The sequence below is a fragment of the Lepidochelys kempii genome, chromosome 21 (genome assembly GCF_965140265.1).
Source record: "Lepidochelys kempii isolate rLepKem1 chromosome 21, rLepKem1.hap2, whole genome shotgun sequence".
Lineage (NCBI taxonomy): Eukaryota > Metazoa > Chordata > Testudines > Cheloniidae > Lepidochelys > Lepidochelys kempii.
In genome coordinates, this window is record NC_133276.1 from 2,615,779 (window position 1) to 2,634,484 (window position 18,706).

Below are 18,706 nucleotides of genomic sequence, written 5' to 3' on the forward strand. Positions count from 1 at the left end.
GCTTTATCACTTCCAGAATGGGAAAGATGTGCCCTTTTCTAACATTCATGTACTATACTGATACTCCGAACCCTTCCCCTGCTCCATGGGGAAAGGATGCAAAAAGGAAAGGTTTCATAGCCTGAGTTTCAACAAATGTGCATGCTTTTCTGTCCCTACAATGTGTGTTATATATATGGGAAAAAAGTGAAGTATATCCAAGCACAGATTCAGAGAACACAAAAGCTCTCTACATAGAGGAAATTCCACTTCACCAATTATGTCATGTTTTGACTCATAATCAACACCATTTGCTCACTCTGGGTCAGAGATACCGAAAGAATCACTATTCCAAGAAACACAGAGCTCAGTGGAGAAAATGTAAACAAGGAGGCCTTTTATGAACAGTTTCTGCATCCGAGGACAAAGGAAGGAAATATTTTTTTCAACTTTGTAACAAACTCTGGTGGCCATGCATTTGCTTAACTACTAAAGTTCAAGCACCAGCTTGAAAAGGTTGCATATTACAGACAGCATTTGGACAATTGACATATTGAAGATTTATCCATCTGAGGGCTGAAGTGTGTAGGAACATTAATCTCAAAGATGACAACTTCTTTATACACAAAAATTACCCAGTAAAAGGAGTCAGTAAGCATCATTATGTTACTGTTTATAACTTAAAAGCATCTGATTTTAAGCTCCGATAACAACAAAGATCCAATAGGTCTTCCAGTGTCTCTTGAAGGCGCTTACAAGGTCATTACAAGTAACTCAATGTCTCGCTTAATTAGATTTTTCAAAGGTTCTTAAATCTAAAAGAAGGCTTTTAATTCAGTAAATGTCCTCACAAGCATTTCCTCTACCACAACAAAGATTTAGAAGAGCTTGTTCAGTGGGACTAACTAGCCACTTGGCTCAGTGCTCTGAACTCATCCTCTGTTAAACTCCCAACCTCCTATACACAAACCACAAATACCTTTCACAGCTGCTGTCTGCACTGTACTGGAATGAGCACATTAGCTAAACACCACTAAAAAGTATCAGAGCCACTACACAATACATACAGCACACTACAGAAACTCAGTAATTGGTGTGTAGATAAGTAGAGCCAGCAAGCCCCAAGTCTCTGGTGTCCCGTAACCTCTTAAAAGGAAAGACAGTAAATACTCAGTCTCCCTGACAGAGAGATTTAATAATTTAGTGATGTTTCACTGGAAGAGCAATTTTGTGCATCCTCCTGGCTGTAATATCATAATGACATTCACACTAGGCATTACAGAATTTCACTCCAACAATAACCTATAAATCTATATAGCTGGTGAGCAAACAAGTGAAATTCTTTCACCCAGGTACAGACTAAACGAAACAAAGCATCACAAACAGCTAATCATCCAACACTCATTTCTTTCCATGACAGACAAGAATTAAAAAACCCAGCACACTTGGTATCCTATAAAAAGTAAAATTTCGAACCAACCATTGCACTACAGAATGTGTTTGTTGGGCACCTGTCAAACAATGTTGCCTCTTCCCACTGCTTTGAACATTTACTAAAAAAGTTCAGAAGAAAATAAACAACACACAAGGAACAATATTAAAAAAATTAAAAGTTACATATACACAAACACCTTCCTCCTCTGTTAAGAATTAGAATCAAAGGCACATGGTTTCAATTCCAGAATAAAAGAAAAGGTGTGTGTGATGGTGGTAAGGGAAGAACACCCAGAGCTGAGCTTTTCAAAAGCACTCCTTGGCCTAACTTTGCTCTGACTGAAGCCCATGAGAGTTTCACCATTGACTTCAACAGTAAACAGGCCAATGTTGAGCATTTTTGAAAATCTCACCCCAAATGCTCCCATCTCAAGGTACAATGCTATGATGTAAGTGATTAAAAACACAAATCTGGCATTCAGTGTAGCAAACATACCAATCAGAGGAGATGCCTTAGGGGTATCAGTTTCAGACTGGATACATTTAGACTAGTGTTTCTCAAGGACTGGTCCGTGGACTGGTGCCATCCCTGAGATCGTCCTGACACAGGTTAGGAAGGCAGCAAGCTGGTCCGTGGTATCAAAAAGGTTGAGATACACTGATCTAGACTCCCTAGAACCACAGGTATTAATCCTGACTCAGGGATAACTCAGCCCTTCATCCTGCCAAGGTTAGTAGAGTATCATGCATTTTCCTGGGTATAGGGCTGTTAAGCATACCTTTAAACAAAAAAATCTTGCCCGTTTTTTGCAAATAGTTAAAAAGTCATATGAGCGATTTTAAGAGTAAGGGTCTGCCCCGGTGCACTTGGCCAAAATTTTCCCTCCCCAGAGGATTCTGCAGTGTGTTGAGAGCTTGTTGGTTGCTGTCCACCATCCCAGAAGTGATTGAATTTCACTGGTACTGTTCTGTACATCGTTTGCAAAGAACTGTGGGATCCACAAAGAGAAGTCACTACATAAAAATAAGATTGTTACAGTTTTCTAGACTCAGGGAGAGCATGCATAACATATGGCTTTGCCACTTGAGAGATGAGGCCTAACACTGCCTTCTGTGTATTAGTGTGTTTTATAATTTTATACATAAGCATGCACACATCTGGGTATCTTTATGAACATAAACACATAAGTAAGCCATACCAAATTAAATACGGTAGCCTTTTCAGAATTAATAGAGTTCTTAACACTCATTCCACACAGCAATGACTCTGTTGATCCTGTTAAATGACATACAGCTGCTGGAGGATAGGGAAAAACAAGATACCTACACAGAATACAGAATGAAACATCACCCTAACAATCTATTGTTTCAGCCCTTTCACTTACTAAAGAGAAGTAAGACATGACTAGTAAGTGGCACAGAATAACTATTTTCAGGACATATTTTAGGTAGAAAAGTTAGGGTTGGTTAAAAACAAAGGGAGCGAGACTTTCAAAACTCAATATGGATAACATTTCCATGAGTTTCAGAGTAGCAGCCATGTTAGTCTGTATTCGCACAAAGAAAAAGGAGTACTTGTGGCACCTTAAAGACTAACAAATATAAGTGAGCTGTAGCTCACGAAAGCTTATGCTCAAATAAATTTGTTAGTCTCTAAGGTGCCACAAGTACTCCTTTTCTATCTTGTAGCTGCAATCAATAGCATTATGTCCTGTCCCCACCATCCCTCTCTTTCTCCCCCCCACCACATATACACAATAAATACTCCACTCTGTTTATAAACGTTCAAAAGTGTATATACTTTTTGTATCCAAATATGTATGATCAGAGCTTAAGAGACTGCTGTGAGGAAGAGGAAGGAAAAGGGAGTGCTGTTTTGGATAAATATGCTGCCAATGGTTTAAATGAATCACAGGAAAAAACTAATGGATTGATTTTTTTAATAGATAAAGGGGAAAAATCCTCAATTGTTTCTGAAGCAATACAAAACATGAGCAAACCAAATCCAACTACAGTTGTGTGGGAACATTTAAATGATCCAAGGACTGGAAAGCCTTTCAATAAATTAAAAAAAGTGTAAGTCCAGCTGGCCCAGTTGCTTTGATGGACAAGCTGTTTTCTCTTTTTAAATTGAATCCAACCCTGTAGTGGTTACACACTACCACAACAGAAACAAATTCCAGCTTCAAAATGGTATTAGCACTTCTAATATTATCAGCACTTCTGAAAAAATTTACTCCTAGCTCATTTCTCTCCGGGAAAAGCTTTCCAGAAAGTTTTGATCTGGCTCCATAAGGCATTAAGAAGGGTCCCTCCCTCCTCTGTCAGTGTAACTTAACACCCAGTCCACTTATGTGGAAACAACCAAAATCAAAAACCAAAACACACACACATGGTGTGTTCTTTATATATGATTTTTGTGAGGCCTGAAACTATCCACAAAGCCACATTTTTCTCCTGCTTTCAGGCATCATATTGTACACTTTGTTGAATCAAGCTAGGGTGGTTTATTTCCTGTGTGGGAAAGAACAAGAAGTTCCTCCTTGTTACTTTGTGAGCCATTAATGATTTTCCTGAACTGAAATAACCAAATGAAACTAAGCTACATTTCAACAGTTCTCTCAAATCTAACTATCCTCATACAAATAAATACAAGTCAGCTGAGCATAAATATTTAACCATATATATCTAGACAACACAAAAACCATAACTAAATATACCATACCTCGAAAGATACAACACCCACCCACTCTCAAGAAATATACAATACATTTATGAGTTTACAAAACATGTCAATTGTTTCAGAAGGATGCACTAGCAAATAGAAAGTCTGTAGAGAGATTATTCTAACTACTACTACTTGCAGTCTGTTGCACAGGTGACACCACTGGAGACATGGCTGAACAGATAAATCTTGCACTGAAAATTTTCAACCGAGTCCCTCTGAAATGAAACTGTGATGCAGGCTATGTGCATTAACTGACAAAGCTGAGAGTTATCTGGTGGCTTAGGCCACTGAATCCATCTGGTCTTCTAGTTTAAGGGCACAGCCATTCACCTGGACAACTGAATATAATGTACTTACTTCCCAGTGACTGTCTCCTTTCAGTGTGGAAGTTGTTACTGGGGTTTGCATATTTATGTTAAATCAATATGCAAACTCAAAAAATAACTTAGTCGGCTGTCCAAGCTATTCAACTATTCTTAGAGGAAATACAAGATTCCTAGGCAGAAGAGGAGAAAATATTTGAAGTAGCACAACAAAATTCAGCTAACTGGAAGACTAACAGCTACTCAAAAATAATATCTCAGATTCTGTTAATGAAGATGTTGACGCACACTGGGTGCTGCGGTAACTGGCTGGCTTTGTCCAGTTTGAAGTAGGGTAACTGACCACTGCTAGTCTATTCTGAAAAAGGATCATTCTGGTTTTATGGAGCAGAAGCAATATTTGGAACAGTTATGAGATGTTTAGTGTGGAGATAAGCAAACTGATGGCTCCACTCTGCTAGGAAAACTCTATTGTTTTATCTGGGGATTTCCAGGCTACTCAGGGCCGAATGTTTCCCACACAATATCCTTCGGGTTTCTTTCTTAATGTTCTTTTTACTGAAGATCTGGCTGAGACAGAACATTGCATCATGGCCTCTCAACCCTCCTCAACTTCCTTTACTGAACCACAAGGTATATATTAGTGGGAATTTCCAACACAACCTTTATTGTTTGAACAGAAAAAGGGGAATGTATATATAGCAGTTAGATTTTAGTTATTTTCACATTAGGGAAAACAGGAATAAGTTTTTTAAACTGTTTTAATTTCATTGTATTAATCTGGACCTACAATTCCCCAGCAGTTTAATCTGTCCTGAAGTTCCTCCTTTAGATATGGAGAATGGCATATTCTTTAAATAGCTTCCCCTGCATTCTTGAACTTCCTTATTACTTCTTTCCCCAGAGACAGATGTTAGAAAATAAAGATAAGCTGAGGTCACAGTAATCGGGGTGGGGATTACTGACTTTGCACTACGCTTCCAGGAAGAAATACCATAAAGAATCAACTCCCTATCATTAGTCCCACAGCAACTCTGTATCTAAATACTGAACATGATTTGGACCAAAATGTGGTTACTAGTAGATATTTTAAGACAGATCCAAAATAACAAGGCTTTTACCTATTGATGTATTTGGCTAGTCAGTAAATATTGAACCAACATAATAGCATTATCGATATTAAATGAAAAAGCCAGCAAGTTAAGGTAGCTCAGACTTTGCTCACATACAGGTTATGTTGCAGTTTGCAAGAAACCTAAGGGATGCTCCAAATGTACATGAAACGGAACAGACTACAGCTTCTCTTGTGTGTAAAACTGAAGTGTAGCCTAGAGACTACAAATCCCAGCATGATCCTGGCCTTCCAATTGATCAAGATGGATCACAGTAGGCTTGGACTCCCTGAACTGAAGATGAGGGCCCTCATGGGCTGAACGGGGCTCACAAGCTTCACTTTGGCCATCTCTATATTAATGAAAACAGAATGTGAAGTTGAGACTATCACACAAAAAATATATTCAAGTAATAACACAGAGGGGAGAAAATAGTCACCTAATCGTATTTGTTGCGCAGAAGTCGCCCAGTTACTGGACAGGTGGGGGGCAGCACATTTTATCATGATTTACTGGGGAGCAGGGTCAACTTCTTAACTGAAACATTAGTGAAAGTGAAAGTTTCCTAAATATATACAGAAAAAGCTGCATCAAATATTGTAATTAAAGAGGACAGAGTACAGCAGAAGCCTGCTAAATCCAAGCACTTTATAATCGGCATAAAAAAGAAACAATATCAGTTGTCTTGCCCCTTCTCTCAAAGATTTAGTAGCTGCTGTAGCGAGGCCTTATGGTACTGAACAGAAAACTAGAAACTATAACTCAATTGACAACTGAACAGTTTGTTTTGGAATGCATTATCCTCACTTTATTGTTTGTTCATCTGTTTGTTCACTTGCAAAATTCAGTAATTCAGAGTCTCCCAGTCATTAATGCTAATTAGCCAGGTTCTACTCTGCTATGAAAGAGCTTCAGCCTCAAGCAAGAACAAGCCTGAAAGCGGCTTCCTGTTTTCTGATCTAAAAGCAACCAAAACTTCAGTTTTAATGAATGGAGAATTCTGTTCTCAAAAAAGAGAAAGGGAACAAAGCACTCTATAAATGTCAAGAATGATTGATCTAGTTTATTTTAATGGATTCCTTTCACTCATATGATTTGTTGGATCTGAGAAGGATAATTTGGGGCCCACTCATGCAGTCCTTTCTACATGACAGTCTTGCACAAGTAAGGACCACAGAAATGGGCCCTTAATGTTTAAATTGTGTCAAGTGATTCTAAACATTTCTCATCCCCAAAATAGCTGCAACCTTGTTGTGTGCTTTAAATATAATCAGGTGGAAGAGGGAGCAGAGCGTCCTGGAAATGAAATTAAGATATGAAGGTGAGATGGATTGGTTAACTTTGAGAAGGACTTTTGAGAAGCGGTTTGTAGAGTGAATAGGAGGGGGACAGCTTGGAAACTGGGATGCGTGCAGCCACAAGTGGGAAAGGGGGTGAGTGTCTTACTGAAGCCCTCAGTGAATACTATTGATAAAAATAATTTGTTAGTTTAGCCCTTTCTAACTGATATGTTCCGATTGGAGTCAACTTCAAATCGCTGTATTATTTGTATTAAGTCAGGATTGGGGTCCCATAGTGAGACATAGGAAGACAGAGTCCCTGCCACCAAGAGATTACAGTCTAATTTGGAACAAGATGCAACAAGCGAGATTAAGGAATAATATGGAGGGAAGAGGCAGATGGCGAAAGCAAAGGCAAGAGTGATAGTAATAAAGTCACACTAGCTCACCTAACTGGCATGCATAAATTGACTGTTCTGACTCATTTGAATATATTTAAAATAGGATCATCTCATCCTAATCAGCATTCAATTTAGTCCTGGCTGTTTTCTTGCAAGAGTTCTAGCAGAAAGTGATCCTTAGAAAAGGAAGGTGGTAGCCTCTTGAACTAGTTCGGTGAGACTCCCCACATGTAGAGAGCAAGATGGAAGAACGTGCAAAAGCACATTTGGGAGATGCGCAGAGGGACAAAGGTAAGTAGGAACTTCAAGATAAGGCCATTGAGGAGAAACTAAATGAATTCTTTGCATCGGTCTTCACAGCTGAGGATGTGAGGGAGATTCCCAAACCTGAGCCATTCTTTTTAGGTGACAAATCTGAGGGACTGTCCTAGATTGAGGTGTCATTAGATTTTTGGAACAAATTGATAAACAGTAATAAGTCACCAGGACCATATGCTATTCACCCAAGAGTTCTGAAGGAACTGAAAAGTGAAATTGCAGAACTACTAACTATGGTTTGTAACCTATCATTTAAATCAGCTTCTGTATCAAATGATTGGAGGATAGCTAATGTGACACCAATTTTTAAAAAGGGCTCCAGAGGCGATCCCAGCAATTACAGGCAGGTAAGCCTGACTTCAGTTAGACACACAGATTAACATAATTTGTTGGGGACGAGTCAACATGTTTTTTGTAAAGGGAAATCATGCCTCACCAATCTACTAAAATTCTTTGAGGGGTCAACAAGCATGTGGACAAGGGGGATCCAATGGATATAGCGTACTCAGATTTTCAGAAAGCCTTTGACAAGGTCCCTCACCAAAGGCTCTTAAGCTAAGCAAAGCAAAGCTGTCATGGGATAAGAGGAAAGGTCTTCTCATGGATTGGTAACTGGTTAAAAGATAGGAAACCAAGGGTAGGAATAAATTATCAGTTTTCAGAATGGAGAGAGGTAAACAGTGGTGTCCCCCAGGGGTTTGTACTGGGACCAGTTCTATTCAACATATTAATAACTGATCTGGAAAAAGGGATAAACAATGAGGAGGCAAAATTTGCAGGTGATACAAAACTACTTAAGATAGTTAAGTCTCAAGCAGAATGTGAAGAGCTACAAAATGATCTCACAAAACTGGGTGACTGGGCAACAAAATGGCAGATGAAATTCAATGTTGATAAATGCACAGTAATGCACATTGAAAAACATAATCCCAACTATACATGTAAAATGATGGAGTCTAAATTAGCGGTTACCACTCGAGAAAGAGACCTCAAAAAGATATTTTGGAATTGGAAAAGATTCAGAAAAGGGCAACAAAAATGATTAGGGGTATGGAATGGCTGCCATATAAGGAGAGATTAATAAGACTTGGACTTTTCAGCTTGGAAAAGAGACGACTAAGGGGGGGAAGATATGATACAGGTTTATAAAATAATGACTGGTGTGGAGAAAGTAAATAAGGAAGTTTTATTTAGTCTTACTCATAAACACAAGAACTAGGGGTCACCAAATGAAATTAATAGGCAGCAGGTTTAAAGCAAACAAAAGCAAGTATTTTTTCACACAATGCAGAGTCAACCTGTGGAACTCCTTGCCAGAGGATGTTGTGAAGGCCAAGACTATAACAGGGTTCAAAAAAGAACTAGATAAACTGGAGGATATGTCCATCAATGGCTATTAGTCAGGATGGGCAGGGATGGTGTCACTAGCCTCTGTTTGCCAGAAGCTGGGAACGGGTGACAGGGGATGGGTCACTTGATCATTACCTGTTCTGTTCATTCCCTCTGGGGCACCTGGCATTGGCCACTGTCAGAAGACAGGATACTGGGCTAGATGGACCTTTGGCCTGACCCAGTATGGACGTTCTTATGTTCTTAGGGCAAGGAGCTTGAATCTGATAGGGTGAGAAACAGGGAGCCAATACAAAGAAACAAAAAAGGGCATGATATGGTCAGAGTGACAGGGAAGGAAGGCTTTTTTAGTGGCTGCAATGTATACAGGTGTGTTTGTGTATTCTTTCCGTACAAAGGGGCAGCTTTTAATTTTTTTACTTAGTCTGCCTGGGTGCATCATTTTTGTTACCCCTTAGAGGACTGCAGTGATATTTTAACAGAAGGCACATAAACATCCTCTGGTGCGTGCTCCTTGTTGCAATATAAATAAAAAATTATTATGCCATATAACTCCAGAGATTTCAAGAGTTTATTGAATCAGATGTAGAACTTGTACATCCTACCATGTGCTAGTTTAATGCAATCCTCCTCATCTTGCTGAATAACCATCACATGATTTGAGCAAGCTTCAGGATTTTTTGCTAGATGTTAACATGTATTTACATAATGTAAATATTGTAGAAAAATACTATTGTTTATTAAGTTATACCTTACCTAAATATTAAAACAATCCTGATTTCTGACCTTATGGTTTGTTACACATGTATTTTAGACTGCTCTGTAGAGGAAATGAAGATACAAGTTCTCTCTGCCACTCTGTAGGCCAAATGGGTAGTACTCTGGGGGAATCACAGTGAGAACTACTTTTGAAGCAAAGTTTTTACTTCTCTTTTTCCACTAACTTCAGTTTTCTCTATTACTTTTATTTTGAGGAGGGGGGAAGGTAGGAGGCTGTGAATCACATTACAATTGATCCTTTACTAGAGCTAGGAGAGTAATTAATTTGATTACTTAGCCACTTTAATTTAGGTGATCGCCATGAGCAGACCATAATTTCATCTAATTTGTTAATTATTCAAATGTACTTGTGAAATTCTTTTTTGGTTGTTTTTATGCTGTATGAATTGGTCACAAACACTTCACTGCTGGTTAAATCTCCATTTTAATTATTGTTGCTCATGCCATTATTTCAATGTACATACATTGAAGCCATCTTACTTTGGGTCAGCCTCTCCCTTGCACCCTATCAAAAAAATTGCAGGAATGCAGATCTACACTAAAGTACAAACTAAGTGTGTTTGTAGACCATTACACAAAGCCTGTGAGAGAGTAACGGGTGTCCTGAAAAAACAAGACACTGTCTGGATGCAAGAAGAAAGTTCAATAAAGGCCTTAAGATACAAGGTTTTTTCAGCACACAGTATTTTTGTCTGCTCTGAATTGGATTGAGGCTAGAAGGGCATCTGAAAGAAGGCTAGCTAAGTCAGCACTGTAGGAAGGCAAGCAACCTGCCATTCCAGTTTTGAGATATCTGAAATAACATTACAAGTAATGACAACCCAACTTGAAGTAACCTTTAATATTGAACACAGTCACATTTTACGATTTACTTCAATTACCTGCCAGTTCCATTTCCTCCTTTCTAATGTTCCAGTTTCTCTAACTTCAAAATTATTGAACAGATAAAGCACATTTCATCGAATAATAAAAAGCCTTTTCCCACCATATCTCAAACGCAGAAAGCTAATGTTTGCTCAATTTTTTAGCCACTGGAGCCATGAGATTTCACAATATGCATTACTTAGTTTATCCTTTCACCTTAACATACTGTTTGCTGCGTGTATTTCTGAAAAGGTCTTTCCAAATAGCACTATTCTCTTGGCTACACCACCACAGGTACACAGGGCTCAAAAGCTGAGTAGAAACTTAGCATTTTCGTTGCATTGTGGGGGGAGGGAAACCTGAATTCTCCTATTACACCAAGGTATACCCCCTTGTACTACCCCAAACAATTACTTCTCTCCTTCCTTGGTGTTTTCCCTCTTCAAATATCTTTAGCCAGATGGCTTGAATAAGATGGCCGCCCCGAACAGGGAGTTTAAGGAGAATTTTCTACACTTGGTAACTGCTTCAGGTCACAGTATCTTTGTGAAAAATTAAATCCCCCAGGGAATAAAATGGGTGTTGAAGTGGAAGTTCCCTCACAAAGAGAGAGTGATCTTTTTGTACATGGGAAAACTCCTCCAAACAATCCCAGAGATTTACACCTGCACAACTGAGGAGGAGAAAAAATAATGAAGACAAAAACCATGATGTGTCAGCTACAGAATAATCATCACTGACAGCAAGATCAGGTTGTGCAAAACTAATGAGGTGATGGCCTGACATACAAGGCAGATCCCAAATCTTAAACCAAGCCAGATCTTATTTCAAACCAAAGGATCCGGTGAATGGAGTCGAATAGGCAGCTTTCTTTTGTATACAAATTTAAATCCAATTTCCAGTCATCTAATGGAATACAGAGTGGACTGCAACGTTGCTAGCTTCCTCTCACTTCATTCATGCTGCCCAGTGCTGAAGCCTGGAAAGATAACACTTACCTAAACACAACATGTGCAGACTAAACACAACACTTATACTTGATAGCATCCGGCACTTTCTTATCAAAATGCTTTCTTAATTATAGCTGTGGTTTCTCTGGGTGTTCTCCCTATTTGGGGGAAGAGCTTTACACAAGACAAAAGCTGCTTGCAGTAAATAAAACTAGACTAGTGCAACAAAAGCAATCTTTTATGAAAACATGTGTAATAACTACCTAAACATCTGTTACCAATAGAAACAGAAGACGTTATAATGCACAGCATAGCAAGAATAGGCTGTAAAACCAACCATTCATGGGGTTCTCTCTTTGAAGCATATTGGTAACCTTCAAAAGCGGACAGAGCTACAGTTAGTTGGCTTTGTCATTTAGTTTTGGATGTTTTAGAATGGATCAAATGCAGAGGAACTGAAGGTAAAGCTTTCAAGGTACTACACATGGAACCTGCTTTTATTTGCCAGCAAACATGCAGAGTCCATGTTAGGCTGCAGGACTGTCCCATTGGTATCCACTGTAAACCTCCTCCTAATGTGTGATGCAAGAGAACTATTGTGTGACTATAATACTATACAGACTTTTAATAATGGTATCTAGACATTATAGTGGTTAGTTCCTTAAAAATACATATAAACATATACAAGCCCATACGATGAAAAATAAAAGGGAAAAGAAATGGGGAAGCAGCATAAAAGGGTGGAAGTTAACAAAGGGAGAACAGAACACGGACATTGTGAGACTACAACATATCACATTATCTTTGAAAATTCGTGTCGATCGGGGGAGGTCCCAGATGACTCGAAAACAGCAAATATAGTGCCCATCTTTTAAAAAAAAGGGAAGAAGGAGAATCCAGGAAACTACAGACTGGTCAGCCTCACCTCCGTCCCTGGAAAAATCATGGAGCAGATCCTCAAGGAATCCACTTTGAAGAACTTGGAGGAGAGCAAGGCGATCAGGAACAGTCAACATGGATTCACCAAGGGCAAGTCATGCCTGACCAACCCGACTGCCTTCTATGATGAGATAACTAGCTCTGTGGATATGGGGAAAGCGATGAACGTGATATATCTTGAGTTTAGCAAAGTTTTTGATACGGTCTCCCACAGTATTCTTGCCAGCAAGTTAAAAAAGTATGGATTGGATGAATAGACTATAAAGTGAATAGAATGCTGGGGAGCTCTAGATTGGATACCGGAGAAAACTATTTCACTAAGAGGGTGGTGAAGTACTGGAATGGGTTACCTTGGGAGGTGGTGGAATCTCCATCCTTAGAGGCTTTTTAAGGTCCAGCATGACAAAGACCTGGCTAGGATGATTTAGTTGGGATTGGTCCTGCTTTGTGCAGGGGGTTGGACTAGATGACCTCCTGAGGTCTCTTCCAACCCTAATCCTTCTATGAACACCAAGAGTCAATGTCAGAACTGTTGCATGGAATTTTGCAGTTACCATAGAACACACAGCATGCGGAGAAGCAACCCAGAGCAGCTTTTTACACATACAAGTCAACGGAGTCAAGCTTTTTACACATACAGCATTTTGCAATAAAATTGTGTTCAGACAGCAGGCCCACATGACTATCTATCCCACCTTTAGATTTGAGATAGATGTGGTTAATCTTTGCCACCCAGCCAGAAAGAGATAAACCACTTGCACTAGCTACAAGATACATACATACAAAGTACAGACCATGCAAAATGACTGTAATTGGAATTTTAGCATGACCCAGGACAGGAATTACGAACCTAGCTATAAATTCTGTGTCACTGTACACAAGTTACCAGATAGTCAACCCTCACAAAACTTCTCTAATTTTTTCCCCACAATACTTTTGCCTCATTATTCCCACACACCCACTCTCCCATTTAATATTCCCTCTCAGAAGGCACCTTAGTGAAGAGCTGCATTTGAAAACATTCCCTGAAGAACAACAGATCAAGATTGCTAGATAAAATGGAGGAGTCAGCGCCACAGCTAAGAACACCTCATCAAGAACACACTGTTCTCTGCACTCTCTCATTTAAACCCGAATGCCTTGGATAATTGTAGCTCCCCTGATACACAGAGAAAGGAAATTTCAGTTATATCGGGTAAACAACATGTCAAAATCAGCACCTTCAATCACTGCCCAGAGACAAACAGAAAACCAGTGCAAATAATGAAGAACAGACATAATGTGATCCCTACAAGGGCCAGCTGAAGTTTGACTGGTCTTAAGGTATGGTTTCCTCAACACATGTCGAGTACATTGCAGCTGACAAACTACAAGGGGATAAAGGCATAGATAAGGATGACAAGGTCCTGCATCTGAAAGAAAGGGATGCAATTTTCTAGCCAATTGCAGATGGAGAAAACACTACTACCGGTATAGGCCATCCAGATGCTTCTAGAGAGATAACAGGACTTCAGTCCGTGACAGAGTAACAAGAGATGAATCAATTACCCCACCGAAGGGGCAGATGCAGTTTTGCAATTTCATCTGGTGGCCTGCCTCTCTCCAGGAGCATTAATTCCAACTTGTCAGAGTTGAGTTTCAGCTAGTCAGTGTGGATGCAAGCCCCAACATCAGCTACACATTTCTCAACCACGCTGCCCAGCTCCAACAAAACAGCTCTGTGCATCGTTCACACAGGCAGCGAAGGCTCTGGTGCTCTCTTTCTTTTCTAGCAACTTAATACACATATTACATGAAAGGAGGGTACAAGAACACCATGCGGGCTATGTCTACACTGTGAGCTCTTGGAGAGAACTAGCGTGGACATAAATGCACTATAGCTACGTTAGCAATGCTAGCAGCAGCTGTGCCTCTGCGTCCACTAGCAGTGCTACCATGGGCAAACTGCTATTTATACTCCCGCTAACTTGATGAGAACCAGTGCGAATGTGTGTAAACAAGCAAAGGAATCACAACCCCCGCCTGAACTGTAGATGCAGCCTTACTATCCCATTGGGGCTATGTTATTCTTAGCGTGGAACTGGCATCTGCTTCTTAGGAAGCAGCAGAATAGTCACCCTTGCCAGAGAGATTTTGAGAGCTGATCTTCTCTGCTGCTCTGAAGAGTTTTCTTAATGAAGAAACAGGAACATATGACACATTTAATTAAAGAAGTTTAAAACTAACCCTTTTAATTCTTCCTGATTAAGAATCAGGAGCAGTTTTGTTATCAAAAAGGAAGTACTGACATTTAAAATGCTCTCTGCACTTAAACAGTGAACTGCTTGCTTTTGCAGCCAACTTTTTGATAATGAATTCCAAGATACAGATCAATATACAGCACTGACTAACACATGCCACTGAAATCCAGTCTGAATTTTTAAAAAGTAATAAATCATTGCTGCTAAACCCCACGTTGCGATACAGGCCTTTGGCAGAACCTACAGGAACATGGTAGCATTTCTGACCCAATTAACTTACTTATAACATACCTTTAAGGCGTCTATGACAAGATCTCTTGCTTCTAGTTCTCCTTCAAGAATACTAAATAGTGTCAGTAGTTCTGGTTTGCTGAGCTTTTCCAGATTCATTCTGAATACCTGAAAAACAAAAGTAATTAGAAAAGAATTAATTCACTAGATGTTGCTGTGAACAAAACCAACTGTGATATTCTAAGACCCAGGAATGCACAACCTTCATTGAACTTGGAAACTTCAGACCTTTTAGTTTTTCAAATTGCAAGCTGTATTGTCAAACAAAGGAGAAAACATACACACCAGTGTTTTCTTTATGACCTCCATAACTAGTTGCAGAAGATTGATTTTTCACCTTTTCCCAGGGGTTCACAAGCATATGCATACCCAGATGGTGTGGGCAGAAAATAAGTGCTAATGCACAATATTCACTGAGCAGCAGCCAAAATTAATAGGAGGGAGAAGTGATTTTTTTAAAAATCATGCTACTATGGATTGTGAATCTGAACCATATAGCTGCAAATGTCCCACTAAGGACTTAATCATGGACCCATACTTCAGGCATATAACTTGTAGGTTAAAAATGGCTGCTTAAGAAAAATACCTTTGCAGTCCAAATTGATCCATCTACCATAAGATAAATATTAAGTTTATAAATTAGCATTTCAAACCTACATTGTACCTTTTGAGCCACCCCTAATGACATCTCCTGGGGCACAGACTCAAGTCACTCCACAAGGTTAATGCCACAGAAACATACACACACGCAGAACTCTGGTTTCTGTTCTCTCTCTGGAATTTCTTCAGACCATAGCAGCTTGTGAACTACAATTTTAAGTGATACACATTAGAATGCAGATCCAATATTCTGGATACTGGATTTTAATTAAGAGCAACAATAGTCACTTCATATGTTTTAACAAGTCTGTGTCTCTATAGTGGAAGCCTAAAATACTCTGCATCCAACATGTATAGGCTGTGAAAAGTCCTAAAATTACAACACATTCTTGCACATATCCTTCACTGTAAGGCAACACCAGCAGCTACATGTGTCTAATTCAGCACAATCTTTTGCCACTCTTAACACTTGCTAAAAGTCAAAAATGTCATGGGAGGCATGAACGAATATGGTGCTCAACTGTGCTAGCAAAAGATGGATTTACCCACTGGACGATTAATTTGTAATCTTTGTTTAGATATGTGCAGCAGAATGGAATCCAGTGAAACCTATTACTCTAAAGTCACTACTACTTTGCATAATTGTCTTGTGTAGAGCTAAGCAAATAAAGCCATGTTCAGTCTTGTTTAAGCAGACACAAAGTGGGTGAGGTAATACCTTTTTATGGACCAACTTCTGTTGATAATAGAGACAAGCTTTCAAGCTATACAGAGCTCTTCTGACCAGAAGAAGAGCTCTGTGTAGCTTGAAAGCTTGTGTCCTTCACCAGCAGAAGTTGGTCCAATAAAAGATATTACCTCACCCACCTTGTCTCCCTAATATGCTGGGGCCAACAAAGCTACAGCATTGCAAACAAATATGGATTATTTATGCAGATGAAGTTTTCCAGCTGCTGGAAAAGGAACATTGTCTTGCTCACCCAGAAGAGTAACAACCTTAAAGTATCCTCTATACACTTTAAGAGGAATTTAAAGTAATGATCTATTCCTCCCCTCAGCATTAATCAGAGGGCACTCCATGTAGGAATTAATATTCTTGTTTCACTCAAAGTCCAGTGTGAAGTATTAAAGCAGCAAAGTTTCAGCAGAGCAGTACAGCTTTTTTATAGGGATTTTCTGGGTAGACTTACATTGGCATGTCTAGAGAGTCTTCTTAAATGAAAGCATAGCTACGGCTGTTTATGGTACTGTGGTTGTTAAAATGCAATGTAACTAGTCATTAAAGAGCTGTCAACATAGCATGTGTTCAGTACTGCGGATAAATGAATTTACTGTCTGAGGGAAAGAAGTGTGACTGTATAATAAACAGTTTGGTAAACCTCTAAATGTCTGGTTTCATGATTTCCAACAAGACCAGCCAGCCATAAGTTGGGGCCTTCAAGACAGAGGAGGAAGTAAGTGGTTCTCCAAGTAGCAGCAGCATGATGCAGTAGAAAGTTTAAATTCCCTCCTACAGGGAGGGAATTCCCTTCTGACAAGTTGCTACCCTACTTAAAAGCTGTGAATACTTCTAGGCAATTCCAACAAGATATTGAGTTCCATTTCTACACTGGACAGTGACTGAGTTAGAGACCACCTCTTAATTTAGTTATGAGTAAACAAATCAATATGAACTCTACTGCTGTGTATTAACAAACCCACTTTTGTTTGACTCACTGAAACACATGTTTTATGTTTATTTAAAAAAAAAAAAAGGAGGCATGACCTGTTCCTAAAAAAACAAAACAAAAACAAACAAACAAAAATTACAGCTATAGGAGAAGTCTTGAAACTGCCAAATAAGTGCCTGGAAATTCTCAACAAAATCCCATCTTCCCGCTTTGTTCATGCAAGTTGGTGAACTGCCCAGGATTATTTGCTTCCAGATACTACACTGATGTTAAAACGCAAATGAAAAATAGTCAAACATTTTCAAAGCTGATAAGTGATTAAAATTTGAAGTTTATATTTAATGCCACTCTTACAGCAAAGGGAAGACAACTGGATTTAAAGCAGCCTTTTTTCTTGAAGAGCAAGCAAATACAAACAATAAGGAAACTAAAGAAGAACACATTTCTTTTCAGGAGAATAATTCCCCTGAAGGGCAAAAGTTGAGGCCACTACTGTTCACAGACAAAAATTCTTTCTACTCTGGGTCATCTTTGCAGAACTAAAAGCACTGAGATAATAATCAGATTCAGAACATTTTACAGTCGCAGTTTGGCTTTAGATGCTTTGATCTCTGCTGCAAATGTTCGTTATTTCGGAAGAGGGCTTTCTGAACCGGCAAATACATTGAACATCCATGGGTTCTGGAACACAGTCCCCACATTCAAAGTTTTAATTAGAGTTTTATAAGAATTGTTGAGACTTGCCAGAAGGGTAAAGGGAAGACTTCTTTAAACAAGGGAGGACATTTAAGAAGAATTTAATTTGGCCCAGCTTTTTTAAGATGAAACACCTGAATTATTTTGGCATTTTCATTTCAAAACAGAGTTTTAAAGTCAGCACATGCAGTGTATAGCATATTACAGCATTTTAGAAAAAAAAAAAAGCTGTATCCCAACCAATGCCTTTAAGTAAAAAAACCCAGCTATATTCAGGACAAGGGGGGGGGGGGGGAATCAGAGGATTGGTTGTAGTACTGAAAAACGGATTTCTTCAATGAACAATATATTTGCTCTATCTTCATTACCACTAGAGCTGGGAGACTAGTACAATTTTTCTCTAAATATCTGTTTGAATATTTAAACAAATATGCTTTGAGTTCATTCCTCTGCATATTTGTTTTCCACAAGTATTCGAAGAAATTAAATTACTTTGCAGGGATGATCACCAAAACAGTAGATTTTGAACCAACATTTGAAGGAAGCAAATTTGAAATTAACGTTATTCTCACACACTCAAGTAACAACATACCATCCACTTGAGCTGTGCATCCAAACAAACATCCCAAAATTCAAATATTGAAAAAGAGAAAACTACTTCCAAACAAGTTACAGACCAAGTTATCGTCAGGAAATTACTCAAATCATTTTGAATATACCTTTACAAAAACTAATCTGTTCCCATGCAGTT

At 39.0% G+C, this 18,706-nt stretch overlaps 1 protein-coding gene across 4 annotated transcripts in view; it reads right to left on the reverse strand.

Annotated features, from left to right (window-relative positions):
• The window catches only part of CTTNBP2NL (CTTNBP2 N-terminal like), a 214,437-nt gene that overhangs the window by 10,823 nt on the left and 184,908 nt on the right, over positions 1-18,706 (reverse strand). For 3 of the 4 annotated variants that reach the window (XM_073320254.1, XM_073320257.1, XM_073320256.1), the window contains one exon: positions 14,990-15,097. In XM_073320254.1, coding sequence (XP_073176355.1) covers positions 14,990-15,097 — 108 coding nt within the window. Of the gene's footprint in view, positions 1-14,989; positions 15,098-15,653; positions 15,797-18,706 lie in introns of all 4 variants that reach the window. The other variant, XM_073320255.1, reaches the window with a different exon arrangement.